Here is a 26,701-nt window from a genome sequence, read left to right as displayed (position 1 = left end):
AACGCAGTAATAATAAAGAACAAACAATTTGCTGCCATTTCCTGATGCACAAAACAGCTGCCTGCCCCTCTACCTAACTATTCATTCACTCATCCTGCAGTGAATGAATAGTTACTTTCATAGTTCTTGAAGAAAAGCATTCAAAGATCCTATGGGCAGCCCTTCCCTTATCTAGCTAAGGGATGGGGAATCTCGGGTTCGGGTGCCAAATGTTACCCTGTAGGCCTTGGGACCACACCTCCTTTCCCCATGTTAGACCTCTCACCAGCCCTGCTCTGCGCTCTCCTCAAAGAGATTTTGCCTAACTGAAATAAGTCCTTTCATTTTTGATATTTTAAAATGGTAGGAGTCACTCACATTCACTGCTCTGGCCCGAAGCTTGCCCAAGAGGAAATGCCCTTGGGGGAAATGTTTCCCAACCTCGACCCAGCCTTTCCAGGGGAAATATCCTGAGTGCAGAAGCAGAGCTTGGAATTTCTTTTTGACTCTTTAGATTCCTCAGCCTCTTTCCTGGGCTGCTTTCTGAACTGCTCAGCCAAGCATCATGGAAGAGCCAGTGTGCCTGATTGAGAACAACCCCAATGAACAGCTGCGGGTCAACCAGGAAGCCCTGAAGATCTTGCAGAGCATTCAGCAGCCCGTGGTGGTGGTGGCCATTGTGGGACTGTACCGCACTGGCAAGTCCTACCTGATGAACAAGCTGGCAGAAAAGAAGAAAGGTGAGTCTGCAGAAGGAATAAGTGTTGGTGGGTAGAGACTTTGGGCTGGATGGGGCCAGCAAGGTACATTCAGATGTTACTTCATTTAGGTAACTGCTTTTTCAGATACTGGAGAATTCCACACTAAGAGGACCATATTCTGAGGTTACTGCTGATCCCCTCCTACCTGATTCCCTTATTCCTGTCTCATTTGATCCCTATAGGCTTCTCTCTGGGGGCCACGATACAAGCACAAACCATGGGCATCTGGATGTGGTGTCTTCCTCACCCCAAAAAGCCTGGCCACACCTTGGTGCTTTTGGACACAGAGGGGCTGGGCGATGTGGAGAAGGTAAGTTGGAGACACAGAGCAGCTATTGTATGGGGGAAGGGCCATAGCTTAGTGGTAGGGCAGCTGCCTTGCATTCAGAAGGTCCTAGGTTCAATCCCTGATATCTCCAGGTAGGGCTTGATGTTTGTGCCTCACACCTTCATTGTATACCTTTAGGTACCAGGCAAAAACATTCCTTTTCAACTAGGCTTTGGCTGATTAATATTCTACAGTCTTTTAAAAGTGTTGGGGGTATTGTTTTGTTCTCTTTAACTATTTACTTTTGTTTTTACCTTTTATCCTGAGATCTTGTGATAAAGGGTGGTATATAAATCTTAATTATTAACAACAACTATACGACAGGAGAACAGGCTAATCAGGAGCACTTGTAAAAGCTCTCAGGTGAGGAAGTTTGCTCATAGGAGTAATCCAAAGGTGAGGTAGTGTGTGCAGAAAGGGATCAACCAGACAGAGTTCTTTACTGTGTGTAGAGATGCAGCCTAGGTGCAGATCCAGTGTGTAACAGGATTCTGCACTAATTATTCATATTCCACCCTACAGAGCAATACTGCGAATGACTCCTGGATTTTTGCCTTGTCTATTCTGTTAAGCAGCACCTTTGTATACAACAGCATGGGCACCATTGACCAATATGCTCTGGAGAAACTGCAGTATCCTTTGTACAAATGGTGTCAGGAAGTTCACTGCCAGTTTTCCTCCTTTGCAGTCAGAATAGATGGTATAGATGCTTTCGGTAGCAATGTAGCTGTGTGTGCACACTGGGAAATGCCTCTTCGTACATACATTTATTTTCACGATACTGGATGGCACAATGTACGTAGGCCACAGTTAGTGGGGACACTGCACTGGTTTCCAGGAAGCACTAATGGACAAATTCAAAACAAGATGAACAAAACTGTGATGATAAATAAGACTGCAATATTTAAACAGTTAGTGGGTTATATTTCTTGGGGGGGGGGGAACTGCACTAAAAAGGACACCTCTCCAATCAGGCAGCAAAAAACTGTTAATTCTTTTTAATGCAAGTCCTTAAAAATCAATAGAGGGCAGCTGTTTTCTTAAAAGAGTCATTGCGTGGACATGCAGAGTCCCCCAAACCCCCAGACGACCCCTGAGCGGAATAATGACTCAAGACACATGCTATGGGATTAAAACTGGCCACAACTTTATTAACATTCAGATGTAGGGAGACCTTGGGTCAGGCATTGGGCATTTATCCATCCCAGCCCCCAGCCGGGGATCTGGGAGACTTCAGGGTTATCCAGAATGTCTGGGGATTGGGCTGGCTCTGGCGAACATACGTTCAAGCAGAGAGCCCCCCCCCCCCGCTTCGCCGCCGCTGGTGGGGGAGAGCATTGACAACCACGTGGCGCCAATGCCTCCCCCCAAGACCCCTTTAACGGGGGAACCCTGGTATTGCCGCCGCAAAGGGGGGGTGTGGGTCACCACCTCACGCACCCCCCCCCCCACATTTAGGAAGATTGACTAAAGGACTCCGCCCAAGGCCTGAAACTGCCAAAGTTGTGACGCCTTCTATTGTGCGGGCAGGGTGGTCCCTCCCCTTACCTGGCCAATCCCCCTGGCAACGCCCTCCCCAGGTGAGTATGGGCAGTTGACTGAGGTAGGCGGAGACCTCAGGTATCCAGCCTGGGGAGGATGAGACCAGCCTGAACTACCAGGAGCCGCCATGGGGCCCAGGGGGCTGCGCGCGACCATGCAAAAGTCGCCCCCCAATTGATGTGGGGAGCGGTCATTCTGCCGTATCTCACACAGAGAGGTAATGTTGCCTCTTCTAATACTGTGTCTGCTATGTCACATGCATACATCATCTGAAAATGAAGGAATTGTGCTTTTTGACTTAGAACTCCTGTTTTTATCTAGAAGCAAGATTTATTTAACTGGGTGACATTTCTAATAAGGGCCTTAGGAATAGTGAGGAGGGATAGAGGAGGAAAGGTGAGGGGTATTTGAGAAACTACTGCCCTGTGAAGTGGAAGAGGCATCGTAATTTCCTTAGTGTGATCCCAGGTATGTGACAGAGCTGACTAAGCGCATTAAGGTGAAGAGCACACCTGCAAAGGACTCCGAGGGTGAAGAGGAAGATTCGGGTGACTTTCTCAGATTCTTCCCGGCTTTCGTCTGGGCTGTGCGTGACTTTTCGTTACTGCTGAAGCTGAATGGGAAACCTATCACCGAAGACGAATATCTAGAGAATGCCCTGAAGAGGAAGAAAGGTACTGAGAGTTGGAGGGATCCTAGCCTGGATGAGTGCCGGATTTAGGACAGTGTGGGATGTTCCCCCTCACAGGGTGCAGAGCCAAGGGGGCACTAAATAATAGCAACAGCAACAATAATAACCTTATCTGTGATTCTCTCTCTCTTAGACAACCCAGAGAAGTTGGACCTTGCCAAAAAATGCATACGCCAGTATTTCCCCAGCCGCAAGTGCTTTGTCTTTGACCGCCCGGCCTCAAGGCGAGATTTAGAGGAATTGGAGGACCTACCTGAATCTAAACTGAATCCTGAGTTTCTGGAGCAGGTTCAGCATTTCTGCCGCTATATTCATGAGCAAGCTCAGGCAAAAGTCATCCAGGGAGGGCACACGGTGACAGGGACATGTGAGTAGGGACAAAGGGCGTGGGTTGAGTGGCTCATGGGGAATCCTGGGTGGAGAGGCTGGGGTTGCACCATGAACTTTAGTATACAGCAGAACGGTTTATGGACTGGAATACTTTTTTGTTTATAGACCAGAATACTTTTTTGTTGTTTTTTCTACAAGACTAAGGGCCTATCCACACTTCCACTTGCCCCAGACTTTTGCAGAATATGTGCTGGACCATTACCACTGATTTGAGAGCTTTTCCATATATCCTGAACTAAATAATAATAATAATAATAATAATGATGATGATGATGATGATAAATTTATACCCTGCCCATCAGGCTGTGTTTTCCCAGCCACTCTGGGCTGCTTACATTAGTTCATCATTTATCCAGTTTTACTCATATCATATTCAATCACATTAATATCTTATTAAATCATATTTCTCTCCCTTCCTACCCCTTGCAGCATTGGGGCACCTGGTGGTGACCTATGTGGACGCCATCTCCAGTGGGTCCATACCATGCATAGAGAACGCGGTGGTAGCCTTGGCGCAGATCGAGAACACAGCTGCTGTGCACGATGCCATTACATACTATGAAGCTGAGATGGAGAAACACTTGAAGCTGCCCACCGAGACTATTGAGGAGCTGCTGGAAGTGCATGCCCAATACGAGAAGGAGGCGATTAAAGTGTTCTTGGCACGAGCCTTCAAGGATGTCAATCATGAGTACCAGAAAGAACTTGGGGTACGAGGATTAACTCACCAGTGGGCATGAGATAAGGGGCTCTCCATATCTGATATGGGGAAAACTAGAAGGATTTTGTGTTGGATGGAAAGTTGGATCCTCAGAAATGGGAGGTTCCTTTCTATGGGGCAATGTATTCATTCCTGTCTTAGTTTAGAGACTGAGTAGCCAAGATGTCAAGGGATGAGATCCGGCTCCTTAGCAAGGTTGTGTTGGACATTGATTGGATGCCATTGGAGCTAGTTGAGTTGAGCTGAGATGTGTCCCCCCCCCCCCCGGAACACGGAACATCTGGCAGCCACTTGGTTTTGTTGGGATGAAAAAATGACCCTGTTGCCAAGGGAGGTGTTTAGAATGAGAAACTAACTGTGGGAGGACCAGTTTGAGGAGAGGACAGAGGGTAGTAGATAGGCCACCTTTTTCAGGCAAAATAGACTTGCAGCAGGTCCTGTTATTTGAGGCCTTATCCACACTTACCTTTTGCCCTGCTCTTTCTGAGCTTTAGAGCACGCATTGTGCCTGGAAAGAGCGGAGGAAAGGTAAATGTGAATAAGCCCTGGTTTTTTTTAGCCCTTCCATGCATCTCTTCTCCTTCTGGGTTGACAAATGGGTAGCCAGCTGGCACCCAGCAGATTGGACTTTCTGATCTGTATCTAAGAGTCACTTACTCTCATGGATTTCAAGAGCATTGCAGCCTTCCTCCTGGGTCTCCACGTGCAAGATGCAAGCTTCTTTCTACCTTCCGCTGCCCAGTGCTATTTATGATAAGTCTAAAAAGCAGAGTTAGGGGAATTCTGGGTGCTAACTTGCTTATTTGGTTGATGGTGCTGGGAGAGAAAGTAGAGCAACAGCAACTTTTGTTTTCTGCTCCTTGGTTGCAATTTTAAAACTTGTATTTGTGCTGTGGTTTGATTCCCTATGACTCCAGGGTCTATGGTATGCTGTAACTTTATGTTATATATTCCATATTTTATGTTTTTATGGGCTTATAGCCGCAATAAATTTGAATTTGAATAGAGCAACAGCCAACTTTTTGGAATAAAGTCCTTTTATTTCATACACTGAAACACACTTTGGAACCATGTTATCCATTTCTTCCCCTTTGCACTGGTCCACTGGAGCTAGTGCCTGCAACAAGAGGGAGCCCTGAAATCCCTGGAATAGGGAATATAGAACTGTTCTCCATTAGGAAGCACCATTTGCATCTCACCATATGCCCCCTTCTCTCTTCCCTTCCATTCTTCCCTCTTTCCTCCAGACCCAGCTGCATGCCAAGCTTCTAGAGTTCTGTTCTTGCAATGAGAAAGCATCATCAGATCGCTGCCAGGCTGTTCTTACACAGCTGTTCCAGGACGTGGAAGAGGCGATTGGCAAGGGGAGCTATTCTGTGGCTGGGGGCTACCAGCGGTTTCTGGATGACCAGAAGGAAAAGGTGGATCAGTATTACCTGGTGCCTGGGAAAGGACTCATGGTGAGTCAGACTTGCAGACACAGCAACAGGAGGGATAAGAGGACATGCAACACACCCATAAACCATGTTTAGATTCCCCCAGGAATAAATCCTCTCCTTATAACTATTGTACTGTTCCTTTGCTATAATAGGTTTCTCCAGAGTTGTCGCTCCATCCCAGTCAGCAGCTCTGTCAGCATCACTGTAAGAGCCACAGAGTGCTGATCTAGAATCTGGGAGACCAGGGTTCATATCCCCAGTGGCGGAGCTAGGCTCCGTGGCACCCGGGGCGGCAAAGGAAACGCCCCGGGGGCGGGGCGTCGTGATGTCACATTGTGCCGTCACGATGCCACGCCCCCGGGGCGTTTCCGGGAGTGCCGCCGCCGCTTCTGCAGCCCCCTTTTAAGCCAAAGAGCCCGCTTTTAAGCTCTGCGGCTCAAAAGGAGGCTGTGGAAGCGGCGGTCCGACGCTGCTGCTCCCGGGGCGACTGAGCTAGCGGCAGCGCGTGGGGGTGACAAGCGCTGGCCCCTCCCGCCACTCCCCACGCAACGCCGGTCACCCTGGGAGCAGCAGCGCTGCACGGACAGGGTGCTCCCTCGGCCGTGCGCTGTTGCTCCTGGGGTGACGGAGGGAGTGGCAGCGCTTGGGAATGGCGGGAGGGACTGCCGCTTGTCAACCCCATGCGCCGCCGCTTGCTCCATCGCCCCGGGAGCAACAGCGCACGGCCGAGGGAGCACCCCGCCCGTGCAGCGCTGCTGCTCCCAGGGTGACCGGCGTTGCGTGGGGAGTGGCGGGAGGGGCCGCCGCTTGTCACCCCCACCCGCCGCTTGTCACGCCTGCCACTCGGGGCGTACCACCCCCACCGCACCCCCCCTAGCGATGCCCCTGCATATCCCTACTTCAGCAACAAACCCGCTGGGTGATCCTAGCCCAGTCACTGCTTCTTTGCTATCTTGCCTCACAGCTTTGTTGCAAGCATAAAATAGGGAGGGTGAGAGCTCTATGGAGGAAAGGTGGGATATAAATGTAATCCCTGCCTCACTCCCCTGCCTTGCCTTCTCTCTGCTCAGCCCGATAACCACATTTCTCCCAGCGCAGCTCTGATCCTGAAGTGAGTCAGGGTGGGAGAGGATTGCTTAAAAGGACAGTACATAAAGCAGAGGAGGAAATGACTTTTTTCAGATAAATTACATTTTGCTTTAATTGATTAATGAATACTCTGCCTTTTCTTCAAGGAACACAAGGCAGTGTGAGTTGTGTTCTCCCTACCTTTCTCTTACAGCAACCCTGTGGGGCAGGCTAGGGAGAGAAAGAGAGAGAGACTCCAAGATCGCTTCATGGCTGTGTGGGGAACCTGGGTCTCCACAGTCTTAAACTACACTTGAAGTAATACACCGCACTGTATCTCAAAGACCCAGCCCGGCTCCAGATGTGATTAGGCTATTAATCTATCATAAAGTACAAATAGCTACCCTGCCATATCTAGACTGGCCTTCAGGTTTTTGAAATTGTTTTTCAGTGTCTTCTTCACTGCATATATCTTTGTATGCAAGCACAAAGCCAAACAATTTGCCTCATTCTACCCCTCTTCTCCTCTCTAGGCTTCCCAGGTCCTGCAAGACTTCCTGAAATCCAAGGAGGCAGCAGCCCAATCCATTTTACAGGCTGACCGGACCCTCACAGACAAACAGAAGGAGGTTGAAGGTGAGCCCCAGTTCAGAGGCCTCCTCCACAGGCAGGCGTTACAGACCCATAACAATCTTGGCTGGGATAGTTTTAGCCGCCTCCGTCTGAGGCGGGAGTCCCCACTTTCTGTCACCTTTGCTAGTTCCTGATTCCTACCAATTCCCAGGCCTCCGAATGAAAGCCAAACTAGGAACATATTGGAGAGTACAATGATCCTCAGACCTGCCATTTAATTAAAAAAAAAATTGTAATGGCCATTGTGGAGGGGTGACTTTGACCGAGACCACAGGATGGAAGAGGAAAATGTTGCTGGGAAGATTCTTGCCATCTGATTAAGGGAAGTGGGAAAGGCCCACTAGACTGAAGTTCATTAAAATAACGATGTGACTTCCAATGATAATGATAATTTATAAAAGCTGTTCTGTTTTTTGTTTTTTAAAAAAGCCCTGATACTGAGCTGTTACAGTAGCCCTGCTGAAATGAGATGCAGCAAAAAAGAATGTATGGTTTTCTATACTGTTAAGTACTGTCACAACACAAATAAAATAATAATAATAATAATAATAATAATAATAATAATAATAATAATAATAGTGTTACATGCGCACCAGTCATATAGAACACATTCCCTTCCCTAAGAATCCTGGCAACTTGGTTTGTTAAAGGTGCTGGGAATTGTAGGTCTGTGAAGGGTAAACCAAAGTTCCCAGAATTCTTTAGAGGAAGCTGTGTTTTCATGTATGTGCATACCGTATATACCCGAATATAAGCCGACCCGAATATAAACCGAGGCACCTAATTTTCCCACAAAAACCTGGGAAAGCTTATTGACTCGAGTATAAGCCGGTTCACCTTTGCCGCTGTGGAGGAGGAGGAGGAACGAGCAGCCCAAAAGCAGCCCTTTAGGCTGCTCCTTCCTCTTCCTCCTTTGCCAAGTTTGCATTTATGCGAGCAGTTCAGGAATGGAACAAGCTGCCTGGGGAGAGTAAAGAACCGCCGTTCTTGTACGCTTCTTAAGGAATGGTTGACTGGGGAGAGCGGGTGGCGGCACGAGCGGAGAGAAAGGGCTTCTTTCTCACTGCCCCCACCGCCCGCCTCACTCAAGTATAAGCCGAGGGCAGCTTTTTCAGCACAAAAAATGTGCTGAAAAACTAGGCTTATACTCAAGTATATACAGTATTTGATTTCCATGTATGTGCATAGCCTCCGAATACACTAATGCAGCCTTTGCCAACCATGTCTTAATGTATGATTAGCATTCACCATCTCTCTTTCCCTCTAGTGGAGCGAGTCAAGGCTGAAGCCTCTGCCCGGGAAGCAGAGTTGCACGAGAAGATGAAAGATGAGGCTGTCCAGAGGGCCCAGCAGCAGGAAAAGAGTTTCGAGGAGCACAAAAGGCAGCTAGAAACAAAAATGGAAGAGGACAGGAGGAAGCTACTGGCAGAGCATGAGATGGTGATGAATGCAAAGCTCCAGGTAACAATATCCTTAGTACTGTATCATTTATGCAGTCCTACCAGCTTTCACTAAAAGAGGCCAGAGTCCCATAAGACACTATCCATGCATGCAATTTCTATGCATGTATTTTTACCCCACTCTTTAGCCAAAAAAGGCCTCCTGAGAAGCTCACGACAATAAGCATTCAGGCTTACAATCTAAAAGATGCAGCACAAAAAGAAAAGGGATTGGGAGGGAGGAGGGGGAAAAAGCAAACCCAGGCACTACTTCTTAGTCACAACGTTCTTTTGAGTCTTCTTTCTGGCAGAGAAGGAAGCAAGCTTCCGGCTGCTGCTGCTGCCTCTTTGGATGACGGATGGGGTCTGGTTTATCTCTCATGCCATTGTTATTTTTTCTGGAGACATGTGACCATTGGGGAGCTCTAAAACATACATCCTTCACGAATCACAGGGCCAGTTTGTGCAAGATGGCACCATTCTAGCTGACTGAGGATGCCTGTGTTATCTTGAGAGAGTCTTCAGGGACCTAACATTAGGGGAAAGAAGCAGTTGGATTGGGGGCATATGGAGAAGGGAGGAGGAAGCAATTGCTCACCTGTCTCAATTCACCACCTGAATTGGCCTAGTTCTGTCCCCATCTCTTTTACTGCAGTCTCCATCTTTGCTCTGGCATTGACTTTATTCTTTATCCCTGCCATTCCTTAGGAGCAGAGGCGGCTTCAGGAAGAAGGGTTCCAGCGAGAAGTCAACAGGCTTCAGGGCGAGATCCAGCGCTTGAACTCTGCGATGAGACAACAGTCGAGTGGGGGCTCTGGATGTGTGATCCTTTGAAGCTGCTGGCATTTCCAAAAGGCCCTAAATGGATGAGGAATGGGATGAACAGGAGAGATCTACTTTGTATCTGGGCTCACTGAGTAGGTGTCTTTGGTGTGACTTTTTGTGTGTAAATGAGAAAAATGATGGCATTTAAAGACGAAATGGGTTAAATTAAACAAGAAGGAAGATCTGATAGTTGATTGTATTCTGTTGGTATAATAGGGTTCATGCCTTGTTACCTTGTCCTAACTATTACGTTTATGTAACAAATAGTTCTTGCCGCTGCCTTCCAAGCATTCGCATACCCATGGTTTATTTATTTTGGTTTTATGTCTGTATTTCTTTGACAGTGATTTATGATTGTATATGGACCATGTATATTGCCACTAGATCCTGTTTAATGACAGTGCATTTTGCAGAACCTTATATAACATTTTTTGGACAATTAATAAAAAATATGAAAAATAAATCAGAATTGGCCATGGGTAGAGGCTTCTCTGTAAAGATAAAGTGTCTCCAGCTTGAAACAATCTAAAGACAAGAGTGTGTGTGGAAAGTTTAAACAAAATAAAAAATTCTTTCCAGTAGCACCTTAGAGACCAACTAAGTTTGTTCTTGGTATGAGCTTTCGTGTGCATGCACACTTCTTCAGATACGTTTATTGTGGAAAGTTTATTGGGCTTGGATGTGGGGAAATCGTGCTCAGCTATGAAGCTCCCATGGATGGGTTTTAGGAAGGGTAGAGGGAATTGCACCCATATACATTTCAGATGACATTATGCACTAGAAGCACCTTTATCTCAGGCAAATCTGCTGCATCTTTGCATTGACTGGCTGTTGTGAACAATTACGTTTCTCCAAAGTTCTTGATTGCCATTAGTCATATGCAAACCACACCAAATGTGGACATCATATTTCCCCCAGGGGAATCAGACTTCTGCTGCTTCTCTCTCATACACAAACACACATTTGCTGCTGGAAAGCACACTTCAGCTGTGGATATTTGCAGGCAGAGCTGCTTCCCACCATCTCACTGACTGCTAAAAAGGTGATCTGGAGCCATGCTGTTAGTTGTTATTCAGACAATTAACACTTCCACACTAAGGTCTGCCAGTGCAGTCCAGACATGGCTGTTCCACCGTCAGCTAGAAGCAGAATTATAAATGTCCTCATAATCAAATGTGGCTTGAAATTGCAGAGGTAATTATGACTCCAAGGCCTCAGTCCTGGTCTGTCACAGCCAGTTTTGACCCCATGAGCATATATGTGAAATTTAAGATTATTATTTCCCCCCCAACATGAAACATTTTACACTTGAATTGCATTTGCCATTCCACCACCTGTTCACTCACTCCAGAGAGCTCCTTTTGGAATTCTTTGCAATCTCTTTTTGTTTCAGCAAATCTGAACAAAGATGTACCTTTAGCAAACTTGGCCACCTCACTGTTTACCTCTTAACACTAGATAATTTATGAACTAGTTAAAAAGCACAATCTTTGGGTTAATACCAATCTTTGGGAGACTCCACTTTCTTCTCCATTTGGAGAACTCTCCACTTATTCCTACCCTTTGCTTCAATGAATTTAACCAATTCCTGATCCACAAGAGGACCTCTTAACGGATAACCTTGAGCAAATAATGAGTCCATTTTCAGTCCCTGTCACTTAGCTCTGCGGTGGGGTGGGGACAAGCAAGCAAGCACCTACTGTATTATTCATACCCCACTACTCTGTTTTTGTATTCAAGCTGGTCCAACCAAGAGAACACAATCATCAGGTGAAGTGGAGAGGGATCAGGAAGTGGCAGAGCTCCACTCGCACCTCTTTGAATTCAGGTTGCTCCTTGTTAGCCTACTCTTCATCTTCAAATAGGGTGGCAGTATTATGCATGCTGAATCCAGCTGAACCCATTCTTGTGATGCATAGGATCTGACTGCTCCTGGGATAAGCCCTGCTGGAACAGACCAATGGCCCATGTAGCCCAATATTCTGGTATCCTTGTGGCCCAGCAGATGACTTTGAGAATCCCACAAGCAGGACTTGAGCACAACAGCATTCTCCCCTCCTGCGGTTTCCAGCAACCGGCGTTCAGAAGCATTCTGACTTTGACAACAGATATGGAACGTAGCATTGCGGTTTAGAAGATGTATCCAGGGGTCAGCAACCTTTTTCAGCCGTGTGCCGGTCCACTGTCCCTCAGACCTTGTGGGGAGCCGGACTATATTTTGAAAAAATAATAATGAACGAATTCCTATGCCCCACAAATAAACCAGAGATGCATTTTAAATAAAAGCACACATTCTACTCTATGTAAAAACACCAGGCAGGCCCCTCAAATAACCCAGAGATGCATTTTAAATAAAAGGACACATTCTACTCATGTAAAAACACATCCATTCCCAGACTGTCTGCGGGCCGGATTGAGAAGGCAATTTGGTCACATCCGGCCCCTGGGTCTTAGTTTGCCTACCCCTGGTCTTATCCTCCATAAATTTGTCCAGTTCTCTTTTAAACTATCCAAGTTGGCGGCCATCACTACCTCTTGTTGGAGCGAGTTCCATTAAGAGCTGTACTGAATCTTCCAATATTCAGCTTCAGTGGGTGCCTCTGAGTTCTAGTGTTATGAGAGAAGGAGAAATGATGCACACACTAGTGGGGACATTATAAAGGTGTATAAATTATGCATAACTTTATACACTTTTATAGTAAAAGGTAAAGGTAAAGGGACCCCTGACCATTATGTCCAGTTGCAGACAACTCTGGGGTTGCGGCACTCATCTTGCTTTATTGTACAACTTCCGGGTCATGTGGCCAGCATGACTAAGCTGCTTCTGTCAAACCAGAGAAGCGCATGGAAACGCCATTTACCTTCTCGCCGGAGCAGTACCTATTTATCTACTTGCACTTTGACGTGCTTTCAAACTGCTAGGTTGGCAGAAGCAGGGACCGAGCAACAGGAGCTCACCCTGTCATGGGGATTCAAACCGCTGACCTTCTGATCGGCAAGCCCTAGGCTCTGTGGTTTAACTCACAGCACCACCCATGCTTTTATAGTAGGGTGGCCATATTTCAAAAAGTAAAAACCAGGACGCCCCGAGAGTTGTAGAGCTTTTTTTTAGGAAGACCCAAAGGACTGATTTTTCAATTGGCTTGCCTAACATCTAGGACAAAGCAATGGCCTTTGGAAATTCCCCCCAGGCGTCAATTCTGCCTTTGAAATCCCAGTAATATCCAGGAAAATCTGGATGTATGGCAGCCTTACTTTATAGCAGGGGTCAGCAACCTTTTCCAGCCGTGGACCGGTCCGTAGCCTCAGACTGTGTGGTGGGCCTGACTATATATATATATGTATATATATATATATATATATATATATATATATATATATAGGCGGGGGGGGGGATGAACGAATTCCTATACCCCACAAATAACCCAGATATGTGTTTTAAATAAAAAGACACATTCTACTCATGTAAAAATTCGCTGATTCCCAGACCGTCTGCAGGCCGGATTGAGAAGGCAATTGGGCCGCATCCGGCCCACAGGACTTAGGTTGCCTACCCCTTATATATAGTGTTTCTACTTACAATGGTACCCCGGGTTACGCACCCCCCCCCCCGTGTTGCGAACGCCCGCAACCCGGAAGTGTTTCCAGAGTGCGCACAACTCGCACACAACCCCCGGATGCGCAGAAGTGTTCTGCGCACTTCGCGAATGCGTAGAAGCGCTCAAATCGCGCTTATTCCAGTTTTTTAGGTTTTTTTGTGCGTTCGTGATACGCACGCCCACGTTACGTACCGCGACCCGGAACAGATCGTGTACGTAACCCGGGGTACCACTGTACTTGCCTTTTTATTGTTTTTTTATTATTACAAATATTTTTATTAAAGATTCTTGGTTTACAAAAGTATGTGCAATGTCTCTTTTTCTACAGATCAGTTTCATTTGTTGTGAGACATTAGTGTTACATTAGGAAGTAAAGAGGGGAATGGTGAGTGGGGTGGGGTCAGGTGTTGTCTTTTTTTCTAAACTACAAAGACTCAAACATAATATTTCCTCATAGCGACCCTTGATCATGTTGCATTTGCTTACATTGCATCACATTTGCCATTTTGCTGTCCGTCTGTCCAGTTGGGAGAAATTGTTTTGCAGCTTCTCAAAATCCCTGCTTCTTTTAGCAACCTCCTGGAGCATAGAACCCCGGTCATACAAGATCTACATTGGCTCCCATTACATTTCCAAGCACAATTCAGAGTGTTGGTGCTGACTTTTAAAGCCCTAAACGGCTTCTGCCCTGTATACCTGAAGGAGCATCTCCACCCCCATCGTTCTGCCCGGACACTGAGGTCCAGCTCCAAGGGCCTTCTGGCAATTCCCTCACTGTGAGAAGTGAGGTTACAGGAAACCAGGCAGAGGGCCTTCTCAGCGGTGGGCCCGCCCTATGGAACATCCTCCCAGCAGATGCCAAAAAGATAAATAGTTATGTGATTTTTAAAAGACACCTGAAGGCAGCCCTGTTCAGGGAAGTTTTTAGTGTCTGATGCTACATTGTGTTAGAGTTCCCCCAGTCTAACAGAGAGCATCTGGTTGTGAACTAGAAGTTTGGTGGTTCGAAGTTCGTGGGAAGTATTCCTGCATCGCAGGGGGTTGGACTAGATGAGCTTTGGTGTCCCCTCCAACTCCACAATTGTGTGATTCTTTGATTCTATGGCTCACCACCACCACCACCACCTTGGAAATTGAGCCATGTCTCTTCTGCAGGCTTTTGTCACAAACAGGTGTGTGTAATGCTCCGAGCCTTGAAGCAGAAGAAACAACCCAAATTACAGTTACTGAGGGCTGATTCATGAGCCGGGAATAAGCGAATTACACAACTCAAGCCAGTTGTGTGCTGAGCAATAATCCCCCACCCTCTGCTTCCAAGGCTGCAAGAGTTGATCTGCTCAAAGGACAAAGAGTTTCCCTGAAAGGGAAAAGCGAAACTAGAAGTAGACATTTCTCATGCAGTGCTGAAAGAAGGAAGATTCTGGGCAAGGAAATCCCCAGGGTCAGCAGGGAAATCCAGGAAGCACCAATCCCACCACCATAAAAAAGCCAGGGGAAGTTCAGTGAAAGGAGAAGAGGTGTGCAGGGCTCCAGCAAGAGAAGAGCCACAGGAACTTCTTGCCTCTGTCCACAGGCAGTGAGACTCAGCAGCAAGCAACCCAGAGCACCAGCTGCTGCTCCCAGCAAATTAACTCTGTAAGTACCATTCTCCTTCCTCCTGTCCCTCCTGTTGGCTTGAGAGAGACAGGCATAGGCTTCAGAGGCCAGACTTCTCAGAGCAGGGAAGGGACTGCTTGGATGAGTGGAAGGATGCTGGCCTTTTTTTAAATAGCTCTCTCAGCTTCTCGTTCTTCCAGTCTTAAATTTTATTCTTTCCATTTCTGCAGCAATCTGCAATCCCCCTAAAATCTGCCACCTGAGGCAGCCGCCTCACTCTGCCTAATGGAGGGACCGGTGCTGCATTTGTCTGCGGTTTGCTTGCTTGCTTTAGTGGTCTAATCCAGAATGCGGCAGCTAGACTGGTGACTGGGAGCGGCTGCTGAGACCACATAACACACCGGTCTTGAAAGACCTACATTGGCTCCCAGTAAGTTTCCGGGCACAACTCAAAGTGTTGGTGCTGACCTTTAAAACCCTAAACGGCCTCAAAGGCCCAGTATACCTGAAGGAATGTCTCCACCCCCATCATTCTGCCTGGACACTGAGGTCCACCTCAAAGGGCCTTTTGGTGGTTCCCTCGCTGCCAAGTTACAGGGAACAAAGCAGAGGGCCTTCTCGGTAGTGGCACCCACCCTGTGGAACACCTTCCCACCAGATGTCAAAGAGGAAAACAACTAACAGACTTTTAGAAGACATCTGAAGGCAGCACTGTTTAGGGAAGCTTTTAATGTTTAATAGATTGTTGTATTTTAATATACTGTTGGATAATAATAATAATAATAATGTTTTTGACATTTTTAAAAATAATAATAAAAAATTAGTTCCTCAGATCTTACAGAAAAGAGTCTGAAGAAGCCACAGGCAGGCTTTATTAAGAATGCTTCTCATGTTCCCTTACTTGGGCCTCAGCTGATGGCAGCCAATTAATTGCTTGCCCCTGAGCTTGCCTTGCTCTGAAGGCAGAGAATACAGAGCAGAGAGAATTCAAACTAGGGAGGGTGGGATGGAAGGGAGTTATCCTGGAAAAGTGCACAAGTGTCTGGCTGGCACTATAGAGCACATCGCACAGCGTTTTGTTGTAGTTTTCACTTGTGAGACTAGAGATTTCTCTGGAAGTTGATCTTCAAGCAATTAAGCAGTGGATTCAGACTTAGTTAGACTTAGAGTAGACCCATCAGATCAATGAGACAATCTCATGGCTTGCAATGGATCTCCACACCATACAGAGAAAGCACAACCCCCCCCCCCCGAATTCTGGAAGCAGTGGTTTATCCCTCACAAATCTACAATTCCCAGCACCTTTTACAAACTACAATTCCCAGGATTCTTTGGGGGGGGGGTTGCTTTACATATATGGGGCGTGCTCAGCCCAAATGTGAACCCAACCCTTACACTATGCTCAGCTGTGCATGTTTGGGCAACAACAGGGGCAGCCAGCTCCCAAGAGACTGAGATCTACTCAGAGTTAAAAACTGGCTGTGATCTACCCCCTTTTTGGGGTTCAGGTCAAAGTTGTTGAGTTTTTTCAGGGAGGAGGTAAAATGTTGAGCTTTTTGCGGGGGGTCACAGTTGTTCAGCTTCTTTGTGGGGAAGCCAATGATCTACCAGTGATCTACCACAGACATCCAATGATCTACCGGTAGATCACGATCTACCTGTTGGACATGCCTGGGCTACAACAAAGAGGCAAAATTTCCAGATGCTGCAAACAAATGTGGCTTGGAACAGCTGGACACAGAACCAGCTAAAGGGAAGGTGACCTCGGGCATAGCCCTGTTTGGTGCTGTGCCCTATAACTGACAAGGAACACTGACCACAGTGCTATCAAATCCATTAACCTGGGGTCCTTTCCAACTCTAAGATTCTATGAACTATGTAAACAGTTGCGGGGAAAGTCTAGCTCTTGATTTCAAAAGAGGAAATTCCTTTAAAATCAAAGGGGTCCTGGTAAAAAAAGAGAGAGGAGGAAGCTGCAAAAAGAGCATTTCCGGAAACAGCTTGAAAGCAAAGCAGACAGTGAGTTTCATAATGTTTTTACGAACACCCTTTAGCAGTGCAGAAATAACAGTGGCCAGGCTATCCGTTTGTGCATCGAACCTGGATGTCTGCAAATGGAGTGCCTATGTTTGAGAAGGTACACCTGCATATTGCCCTCTACACAATTTAATATCTGTACTTTCTAGGGTCCTGATACCACGGAGCACCTGAAACTTTTGTCGATGTGCAGGACTGTTCTAAAAAGGGATAAAACATGATAGGGTTGATTCATAGAGGGTTGGCGTGGACCTTAAAAAAGGAAATAGCTAGTGCCATCAATACAGGCCCTTAGTAGCAAGAAGAGCAGTGAAATAGGCCATCTACTCTTTGGAAAGCTGAGCAGCTATTCTGTTGAGTTTTTAAAAGCCAGATTTTCTGAACATTTTTTTTTGGGGGGGGGTAGCATAGGACACAGAAGATGAACTGGGAAAACAAGAGGGGGGGTGTTGTTCATGACATTGTTGAGATAACCTTGTAAAATGTAAACAAACATAGTATAGCTATTCCACAGTAAAAGCCCAGTGCCCTCGTTTGCACATCACAAAAAGCTGCTGTTTGTTATAAACCATGGCTTAATCATAAATGTGTGTGTGTGTCCCGGTCCCCACCCACCTATACAGTTCCCTGCACAGCTCCTCTCCCATGCATGCCATCCACATGGCTTACTACGTTAGGTGTTTTTACATTGAAACCTCCCCTGTGATTCTCAGATGAAGAGATGGCAAAGAAATGTAATTAACTAACTAACCAAGTGATAAGACTATACTATGGTTTGTTTGTTTGTTTGTTTCAAGCAAACCATGAGCACCAGTTCACAAACAATCTTAGAACAAACCTTGGTTTATGGTTGACTTACCACTTGAGGGTTGTTTGTCTTGTTTTTATGTTTGTTTTTAAACAAAGAATCCAAAAAGTAGCCGGGTTTTTATGTATGCGGCAACTGCCACATGGATCTTGCTAGCCCAGAAAGGGAAAGAAGACAAAGTCCCTACCAGAGAGGAATGGCAAACTAAGCTGTTGGACTATGCTGAAATGGCAAAGCTGACCAGAAAGCATAGGAACCAAGAAGACAAAAACTTCAATAAAGAATGGGGGAAATTCATAATTTATTTAGGAGACCACTGTAAGCAGATGAAAACATTAGCATTAGGATTCTAATAACACTTAGCAGATATCATGGACAGTATGGAAAGATACAAAAAATGGATTATGAAATGATATGCAGTCAAAAAAGTTGACAATAGGACCCATGGAGGGGATGGTGGGAAGTCTGGAGATTCAGAGAAATCTCTAAATATGGATATGTATCTTGTATTGTTATAACTCTACACTTCTAAAATCAAATAAAAATTATTTCAAAAACGAGAGAGAGAAGTACTGGTACCTGGGTTTTTCTTTTCACTAGCAATATAGCGAGTGCAGAACCTGATAGTGCTGTACTTTACTTTTTCTCCCAGGAAGTTCTTGGTCCTGATCCGTCCTTCTCATGGGCTCTCCACGGCCTCTGTCAGTGAATATGGAAGAGCCAATGTGCCTGATTGAGAACAACCCCAACGAACAGCTGCGGGTCAACCAGGAAGCCCTGAAGATCTTGCAGAGCATCCAGCAGCCCGTGGTTGTGGTGGCCATCGTGGGACTGTACCGCACTGGCAAATCCTACCTCATGAACAAATTGGCAGGAAAGAAGAAAGGTGAGTCTGCAGGAAGAATCTGCTCTGTGCTCCTGAGTAGAGATTGGGGTGCTGAATGGACACATTCACACCACGCCAGAGTTCCCTGAGAAGAGGGATTGACTGGAGGGGAATAGGGAGGCCTCCTCTTAACTCCCTTAACGAACTACAGTTCCCAGTTTTCTTTGGGGGAAAGCCATGCATGGCATCATAGCAGTTCAAGCATAGAGTGTGAATGTGGCCAATGAGAACTTAGTAAGGGAGCAGTTATAGTGTGAAGTCTCTTAATAATGGGTTGTACCAAACTAAGTGCTACAGTTGTGGGTGGATCGATGGATCTGTCTGTTTCAGTTCTCATCATTTCTCATCTCTCCAGTCTTAAGTTCAGTTCCCTCCATTTCTGTAGCAATTTGCAAATAAGTAAATAAAATAAAATCCCCACCAGCTTTTCTCCTAATACAGTTATTACCTCAGTTTTTGAGCGTCTCGGAAGCCAAACATTTCGGTTTTCGAACGCCGAAAACCCAGAAGTAAATACGCCTGATATCCGATCTCCTTCCCATTTGTATCCTACAGGATTCTCTCTGGGTGCCACCATACAAGCAGAGACCATGGGCATCTGGATGTGGTGCCTTCCTCACCCTGAAAATCCTGACTATACCTTGGTGCTTTTGGACACGGAAGGACTGGGTGATGTGGAGAAGGTAAGCTGGAGGACAGGGCTGAAGCCACAAAGCTTGCTGGGTGGCCATGGGCCAGTCTCTGCCTTTCAGCCTAATCTACATCACAGGGTTGTTGTGGGGAGAAATGTGTCACACTTATTAAGATCCCCGTGACATCCTAGGTCTCAGGTTTTGACCTTGAAATCTCAGGGTCTGGGATGCTCCTGAGCTGGCTGTCCTAAGAGCTAGGCTAATCCCAAAGTTTTTGGACGTGAAGTGGCTGGGCAATGTGCAAACATTTGGAAGCAGGGAGTTGATGCCTTGGAGAGTTAATTTTTTTTTAATGATATTTTTTAAATTCAACAATTAGCGTCAGAAATAAATCATAATCATATACATATAGGATTCTCTGAATCCTTGGACTTCCCTCCACCTTTCCGTGGTTCCCATAGTTATTCTTTTCCAGCTGCATCATATAATGTTCTCCGTATTTTCTTTAACCTCAATTCTCACCATAGTTCTCGTTACATTGCAAGTGGGGTTTTTTTTTTAAAACCCTGCCAATGTTTTTAATTGTTTACAGTGATATTTTAAGTAATTTATAAATTTTCCCCATTCTTTATCAAATTTATTATCCTCTTGAACTCTGAGCTTCCCAGTCATTTTTGCTATTTCGACATAGTCCATCATTTTTGTCAGCCATTCTTCTCTTGTAGGTACTTTATCGTCCTTCCATCTTTGGGATAATAACATCCGCACAGCTGTCGTAGCATATATAAACAGTCTTTTCTGCTCCTTTGGTATATCTGGACCTAGAATTTCTAATAAAAAAGCTGCTGGTTTTTCCACAAAAGTTATTTTAAACATTCCTTTAACTCATTATAAGTCATTTGCCTAGGACGGTTTTCTATGGAGTCCTTATGTACAACAGGAAAACTAGACTAAGAGCAGCCCCAGAGCTCTTGAAAGTCACCACACAGTGTGAGGCAGTGGGAACAGAAAATACCCACCAAAGCAGTGTCTCTAACTCTAGCGAGTGCGACAACTCTAGGTTGCTGACATCATCATTGTACTTTTTCCTGCAAGAAATTAAAACATTTTTAAGGTAAACCTAGCATAGATGTTGATGTGCTTTTAATCTCTCTTACTGTAGATTTTTTTTAAATTAAAAAATTGCATTGCCGGGGGTTGACCCCTGGGGTACCCTCCAACTCTACAATTCTGATTCTCTGTTTTCAGCTTTTTTATTGATTTTTTTTTTTTTTTACAAATTTATTGCAAACCTCTTACAGGCTTTGCAGCAATCGAGCGGTCTATAAATGCAAATAAATAAAATGCATCAAATGCAAATAAATAAAGAAAACAGGTGCAAGCCCAGTGTGCGAGGGTTTCGTGCTAATTATTCCTATCCCTCCCGACAGAGCAACATCGAGAACGATGCATGGATCTTTGCCTTGTCCATTCTGCTTAGCAGCACCTTGGTCTACAACAGCATGGGTACCATTGACCAGTTTGCCTTGGAAAAACTGCAGTATCCTTCCGTGCAAACTCCATTTCACCTCCAGCTCCCTCATTTCCAGCCAGTGTAGATGGGGCGGGGACTTTGGTTTGCGTGGTATCTCCTTGAACATTATGGGATTTCCCCCATGCACTTCTTTGCAGGATACTGTAGATGCAGCTCGCCACCGTTCTCTCTGGACTCTTGTGTTTGTTAGGAAAACATTCTTTAAGAAACAGATAAGTTACTGGAAGCTTTAAAGAGGGTTCCAGAATTTTCTTTAGTGTGTAGTAGTGGCACTCTAGGTGTGATTGGTGTCAGCTGGAGGTGCAAATAAGGAAGTTGACTATGTGCTGCTGATACTATGAGTTTTTGGTGTGTCAGGATTGTTAATTACTGGACTGAGATTATACCGTGCTGCAGAGATAAAGAAGGAATGTAATTAGCTTGCATATAATAGTAACAGAAATGCTTGTGCAGTCAAGCAATGAAGAAGCTCTTGACTGTGATTTTGAGTATGACTCCTGTTCTTGTCCTCTGCCACCGGGGAAAACTCTGCTACAAACAGTAAGAAGTGCTTTTACCGAGGTGCCACCAAACAAACAGAAAAGTGCAGCAGAAGTGTATGGGCGGTAACCTCTAATAGTGTTATCTAAGTTATTTAACTGAGAGATTATTGCCCCACGAGGGGACAAGAGTCATCTCCATAAATTCCTTAGTGTAACCCCAGGTATGTGACAGAGCTGACTAAGCGAATCAAGGTAAAAGCTACAACCACGAAGACCTATGAGGATGGAGAGGAGGAAAACAGTGAAGACTTTCTCAGGTTCTTTCCAGCCTTCGTTTGGGCCGTGCGTGATTTCACACTGCAGCTAAAGCTGAATGGAAGCCCCATCTCTTCTGACGAATATCTGGAGAATGCCTTGAGGAGGAAGAAAGGTATGGCAAAGAGGGCTGATGGGATCCCACCCAGGCATAGGGTTGGGTCTTGCGTCACCGATCTGAGGCTGTGGCAGGGACTGACTGTATCAGGGGTGGGGAACCTTTATCATTCAAGGGGCCCCATTCCCTTCTGAGCAACCTTACGGGGGCCACAGGGCAGAGGAAGGTGGAGCAACGCCTGTAGAATTTACCTTAGTATAGCAGGTCAGCATATTATCCACCCAGGCAAACAAAAAGCCTTATCAGAGTTCGGGGACACAGTTCAGACAGGCAAAACCTCCCAAGGAGGCTGCAAGGCAGAGCCATTGAGGTTTGTAGCCTGAAGAGAAGGGGTGTGAACTGGGGAGAGTCCTGAGGGCCACCGAGAGACCTACAGGGCTGTTTTTGGCCCACAGGCCTGAGATTCCCCATCCCTGAACAACATTCTTGTTAGCTTTTTATAACATCTGCGTCATTGGGAAGTCCAAATTCTATAGACAATGATGAAAAATGGGAGAGCATCTTTCTGTGAAATGGGGCCTTTGAACATAAGAATCCCAAAAGAGCCCTGCTGGCAGGCAAGAACTGTATACGTACCAGTGTACGGCCTCCAATTCTGTCATTTTACTCCACAATTTTCTGGGTTAATGGGGTTCCAAACAGATGTTTGTTTCTGGAAGCAATTAACGAGGAAATGAGTGCCAAACCTCCGCAATATTCTGCTAGATTTCTGGAGATAATAATAATAATAATAATAATAATAATAATAATAATAATAATAATAAATAAATAAATTAGTATTAGTATTATTTCCCCAGCCACTCTGGGCAGCTCCAAACAGAATATTAAAAACACAATAAAACATCAAACATTAAAAACTTCCCTAAACAGGGCTGCCTTCAGATGTCTTCTAAAAGTCAGATAGTTGTTTATTTCCTTAACATCTGGTGGGAGGGCATTCCACAGGGCAGGTGCCACTACCAAGAAGTCCCTCTGCCTGGTTCCCTGTAACCTCGCAGGGATGGAACCGCCAGAAGGCCCTCAGAGATGAACCTCAGTGTCTGGGCTGAATGATGGGGGTGGAGGCACCCCTTTAGGTATACTGGGCCAAGGCCATATAGGGCTTTAAAGGTAAGTGGCGACGCTTTGAATTGTGCTCGGAAACATACTGGGAGCCAATGTAGGTCTTTCAGGACCGGTGTTATATGGTCTCGACAACCACTCCCAGTCAACAGTCTGGCTGCTGCATTCTGGATTAGTTGTAGTTTCCAGGTCACCTTCAAAGGTAGCCCTACGTGGAACGCATTAGGGGGGCTTCTACATCATGTGAAAGCTCAAATATAATGCAGATACAATAGGGAAACAGAATGAACTGCTGCTGATGCGGTCTTTCAGGACTACATCACTTAGGACTGCATATGAGGGACTGTTTAGTTGAAAGCACATCCGGGTCAGAATCCGCTGGCAAAACGAACAGGAAAACAGGATGAGCTAGAATTTCCCTCCCTGGTTCGTCAGCTTTCTGCAGGTGGGAGGATTTTGGCATAGGGGTGTTTTCACAGAAGCCATTAAAAATGCGCATTCCAAAATAGTAGTGTTGATGTGAAGGATTGCACCGCTTGGCCAGCTGAATTTGAGCTGAGGCAAGCATGACGTCTGGAGCAAAGATGGAATGCAACAGCCCAGAAAGACTGATGACTTTGCACTTGCAATTCTCCCTCTCCAGGACAACCTGAGAAGCTGGATCTTGCCAAGAAATGCATCCGCCAATACTTCCCCAGCCGCAAGTGCTTTGTCTTTGACCGCCCGGCTGGAAGTCGAGACTTATCAGAACTGGACGACCTGTCTGAAAAGATGCTAAGCCCCAACTTTGTGGTGCAAGCGCACCGCTTCCGCCAGCATATATATGAGAGCACTCAGCCCAAAATGATCCAAGGAGGACACCTGGTGACCGGGACATGTGAGTAGAAGGCAAGGGACCAGAAAAAATGGATGTGTTAGCAAAGTCACTTAAGTAACATTGACGGAGTCCAGAGGGAGAAAAGGAATCGCCGTAACACTTCACAGGAGAGAGGGGAAAGTCCCATTGCGCAAGTGGAAATCCCTGACAGATACCCACAACTTAATATAATTGAAATAGGAATATAGTATGTCTCACCATAGAAATCCAACTAGCTAGCTAAAATAAACAAACTGGCTTTCTTCCCTCCCTTTGCAGTGTTGGGGCACCTGGCGGTGACCTATGTGGACACCATCTCCAGTGGGTCCATACCCTGTATAGAGAATGCGGTGGTAGCCTTGGCGCAGATCGAGAACACAGCTGCCGTGCACGATGCCATTACGTACTATGAAGCAGAGATAGAGAAACACCTGAAGCTGCCCACTGAGACTATTGAGGAGCTGCTGAAAGTGCACGCTCAATACGAGAAGGAGGCCATTAAAGTGTTCTTGGCTCGGGCCTTCAAGGATGACGATCACGAGTACCAGAAAGAACTTGGGGTACGAGGATTAACTCACCGGTGGGCATGAGATAAGGGGCTCTCCATATCTGATATGGGGAAAACTAGAAGGATTTTGTGTTGGATGGAAAGTTGGATACTCAGAAATGGGAGGTTCCTTTCCATGGGGCAGTGTATTCATTCCTGTCCTAGTTCAGAGACTGAGTAGCCAAGATGTCAAGGGATGAGATCCGGCTCCTTAGCAAGGTTATGTTGGCCATTGATTGGATGCCATTGGAGCTAGTTGAGTTGAGCTAAGATGCCCCCCCTCCAGGAACACGGAACATCTGGCAGCCACTTGGTTTTGTTGGGACGAAAAAGTGACCCTGTTGCCAAGGGAGGTGTTTAGAATGAGGAACTAACTGTGGGAGGACCAGTTTGAGGAGAGGACAGAGGGTAGTAGATAGGCCACCTTTTTCAGGCAAAGTAGACTTGTAGCAGGTCCTGTTCTTTGAGGCCTTATCCACACTTACTGTTTGCCCTGCTCTTTCTGAGCTTCCCCACTCAAGCAAGTGGCCGTTCCTACCGGTATATTGGGAAAACTGAAGAGGATATGTTGTTGGATGGAAAGTGTGAGACTCAAAAGTCTTCCTTTCCTTTTCCATGGAGGGTAGCAGGTTGATGCTTGCCCTAGTTCAGGGAGTGACTGGCCAGGATGTTGAGGAATGAGACCTGGATTCCTGGCATGTGTCATGAATACACCAGCTCCCAGGGGAAAAGTGCCGACAGAGGGAGAGGGCACACAGGAAGAGGGAGGGTTAAACGCAGAGCAATCCGCACACAGGCAGGAGTACGCTACCCAACCCTCAGGAATGAGCAGCGAGCAGAGCAGGAAGCAGGAGAATTCACAGAAGTTCTGTGTCCGGAAATGAGGAAGGGGAAGGAGTTGACACTATTAGCCCTCGCTTTTGCCAGATCAGTGGCCTCCAGGATTGCCTTCGTCACAAGAAGAGCGTCGTCTGCTTTTGGTTTCAAAGGAAGAAAAACCCCTAGTGGGAACATCGCCAGTGATGGACGGCAGTCAGATGTTGCCGCTCTGTGAACCTCTGTTGTTTTTCTTGCAATAAATCATCTTTTAATTAGCCATGCTCATGGTTTCGAAGACTCCCTGACAGCATGGTTGTGTTGGCCATAGATTGGGTTTGGTTGGAGCCTGTTGAGTTGAGTTGCCCCCAGGAAGGCAGGGCATCCAGCAGCCGCTTGGTTATGCAGGGACAAGAAGTTGATCCTGTTCCCAGGGAAGTGTTTCGAGTAAGCAACTAATTGTGGGAGTACCATTTTTTGGAGTGGAACAGAGGTTTGAGGACCAGCTGCTCTCTTCTTCAGGCAAAGTGTACTAGCAGCAGTCCAGTTACCCAAGTCCGCTAGTCCTTCTATGCATTTCTTCTCCCTCTCAGTTGGCAAATGGGAAGCCAACTGATGACAACCAGATTTGGTTCTGGAGTTCCAAGTTGTTGATCTGTAGCTAACGCCACTTCTTCTCACATCAAGGGCACCTTGGTCACCCCCCTGGGTCTCCAAATGTGCTTTTTGCACTCGCCCACCTGGTTTTATACACAAATGGTTGAGAAGGTTGAATCAGGGGCCCTCCAGCCTCTTACTCCGAATAAGTTAATCTTACATTGCATATTTGGGTTACATACTGCTTGCATTTGTTGACATGGCTGGGAGGGGTGGCCCAAAGAAATTTTGTGCTTTCCTGGAAACTTTCCCTTTGGCAAAATGAAGCTTTTGACGTTGATCCTGGTGATCCCATTGTTTTCCTTTCCCTTGGCCTTCTGCCTGGGTAAAGTGTGAACTGTGCCAACAGATTTGTCCTTGTTTTTAGGATGCTTAGAGTTTCCAGACTCTCTGGAATGGGGAATATAGGACCATCCTCTACTGCTGAGCATCTGTTCCCATTTGACGCTTTCTGTTTCCTGCCCAACCCCAGGAGCGGCTGCAATCCAAACTTTCCGAGTTGTGTTCTCGCAATGAGCAGGCATCATCGGATCGTTGCCAGGCGGTGCTCCTGGAGCTATTCCAGGATCTGGAAGAGAAGTTTGGCAAGGGGATCTACTCTGTGGCTGGTGGTTACCTGAAGTTCCTGGATGACCAGAAGGAAAAATTGGAACAGTATCACCTGCTGCCTGGGAAAGGGATCATGGTGAGTCAGACTCAGTGGGAGAACAATTGGGGTGGGGGGATGGCAAGGGCCAGAAGGATACCCCTGAGGAAAAATAACTCCCCCTTTAGTAGCCTCAGAATGTTATTGTTAGTTATATAATGCCAGATAATGCACACAGGGCTGTATCCAACAAAATGATAATGGAAGACCCCATTCGTGCAAGGATTATGAATGGGGCTCAATCACCCCCATCTCCTTCCCCTGCATCCACCCTAAATCTAGGGGTACCTCTGA

General features: G+C 46.2%; 2 protein-coding genes across 3 annotated transcripts in view; both read left to right on the top strand.

Annotated features, from left to right (window-relative positions):
- The first annotated feature begins 493 nt into the window (after positions 1-493).
- Positions 494-23,804, top strand: LOC117051693 (guanylate-binding protein 1-like). Its single transcript, XM_033158288.1, has 6 exons — positions 494-544; positions 18,568-18,742; positions 19,298-19,425; positions 20,805-20,914; positions 21,612-21,820; positions 23,529-23,804. The coding sequence occupies exons 2-6, from the start codon at positions 18,568-18,570 to the stop codon at positions 23,768-23,770; spliced, it is 864 nt and encodes a 287-aa protein (XP_033014179.1). The 5' UTR covers positions 494-544; the 3' UTR covers positions 23,771-23,804.
- Positions 511-26,701, top strand: part of LOC117051691 (guanylate-binding protein 1-like) — a 28,834-nt gene continuing 2,643 nt past the window's right edge. Inside the window, exons 1-10 of one of the 2 annotated variants that reach the window (XM_033158285.1) lie at positions 511-719; positions 923-1,050; positions 1,591-1,700; positions 3,079-3,284; positions 3,435-3,668; positions 4,121-4,401; positions 5,660-5,872; positions 7,453-7,555; positions 8,820-9,013; positions 9,700-10,092. In XM_033158285.1, coding sequence (XP_033014176.1) covers positions 545-719; positions 923-1,050; positions 1,591-1,700; positions 3,079-3,284; positions 3,435-3,668; positions 4,121-4,401; positions 5,660-5,872; positions 7,453-7,555; positions 8,820-9,013; positions 9,700-9,825 — 1,770 coding nt within the window. In that variant the 5' untranslated portion in view covers positions 511-544 and the 3' untranslated portion in view covers positions 9,826-10,092. Of the gene's footprint in view, positions 720-922; positions 1,051-1,590; positions 1,701-3,078; positions 3,285-3,434; positions 3,669-4,120; positions 4,402-5,659; positions 5,873-7,452; positions 7,556-8,819; positions 9,014-9,699; positions 10,093-26,263; positions 26,447-26,701 lie in introns of those variants that run through there. The other variant, XM_033158284.1, reaches the window with a different exon arrangement.

This window comes from Lacerta agilis, chromosome 8 (genome assembly GCF_009819535.1).
Source record: "Lacerta agilis isolate rLacAgi1 chromosome 8, rLacAgi1.pri, whole genome shotgun sequence".
NCBI classification, from domain to species: domain Eukaryota; kingdom Metazoa; phylum Chordata; class Lepidosauria; order Squamata; family Lacertidae; genus Lacerta; species Lacerta agilis.
The sequence above is the reverse complement of the archived record's forward strand: the minus strand, read 5'-3'. Positions and strand labels throughout refer to the sequence as shown.

Coding starts and splice junctions, on each gene's coding strand:
- LOC117051693 (XM_033158288.1), top strand. CDS start 18,568: ATGGAAGAGCCAATGTGCCTGATTGAGAACAACCCCAACGAACAGCTG. Junction 18,743..19,297: donor ATTGGCAGGAAAGAAGAAAG/GTGAGTCTGCAG, acceptor TGTATCCTACAG/GATTCTCTCTGGGTGCCACC. Junction 21,821..23,528: donor TGCCTTGAGGAGGAAGAAAG/GTATGGCAAAGA, acceptor CTCCCTCTCCAG/GACAACCTGAGAAGCTGGAT.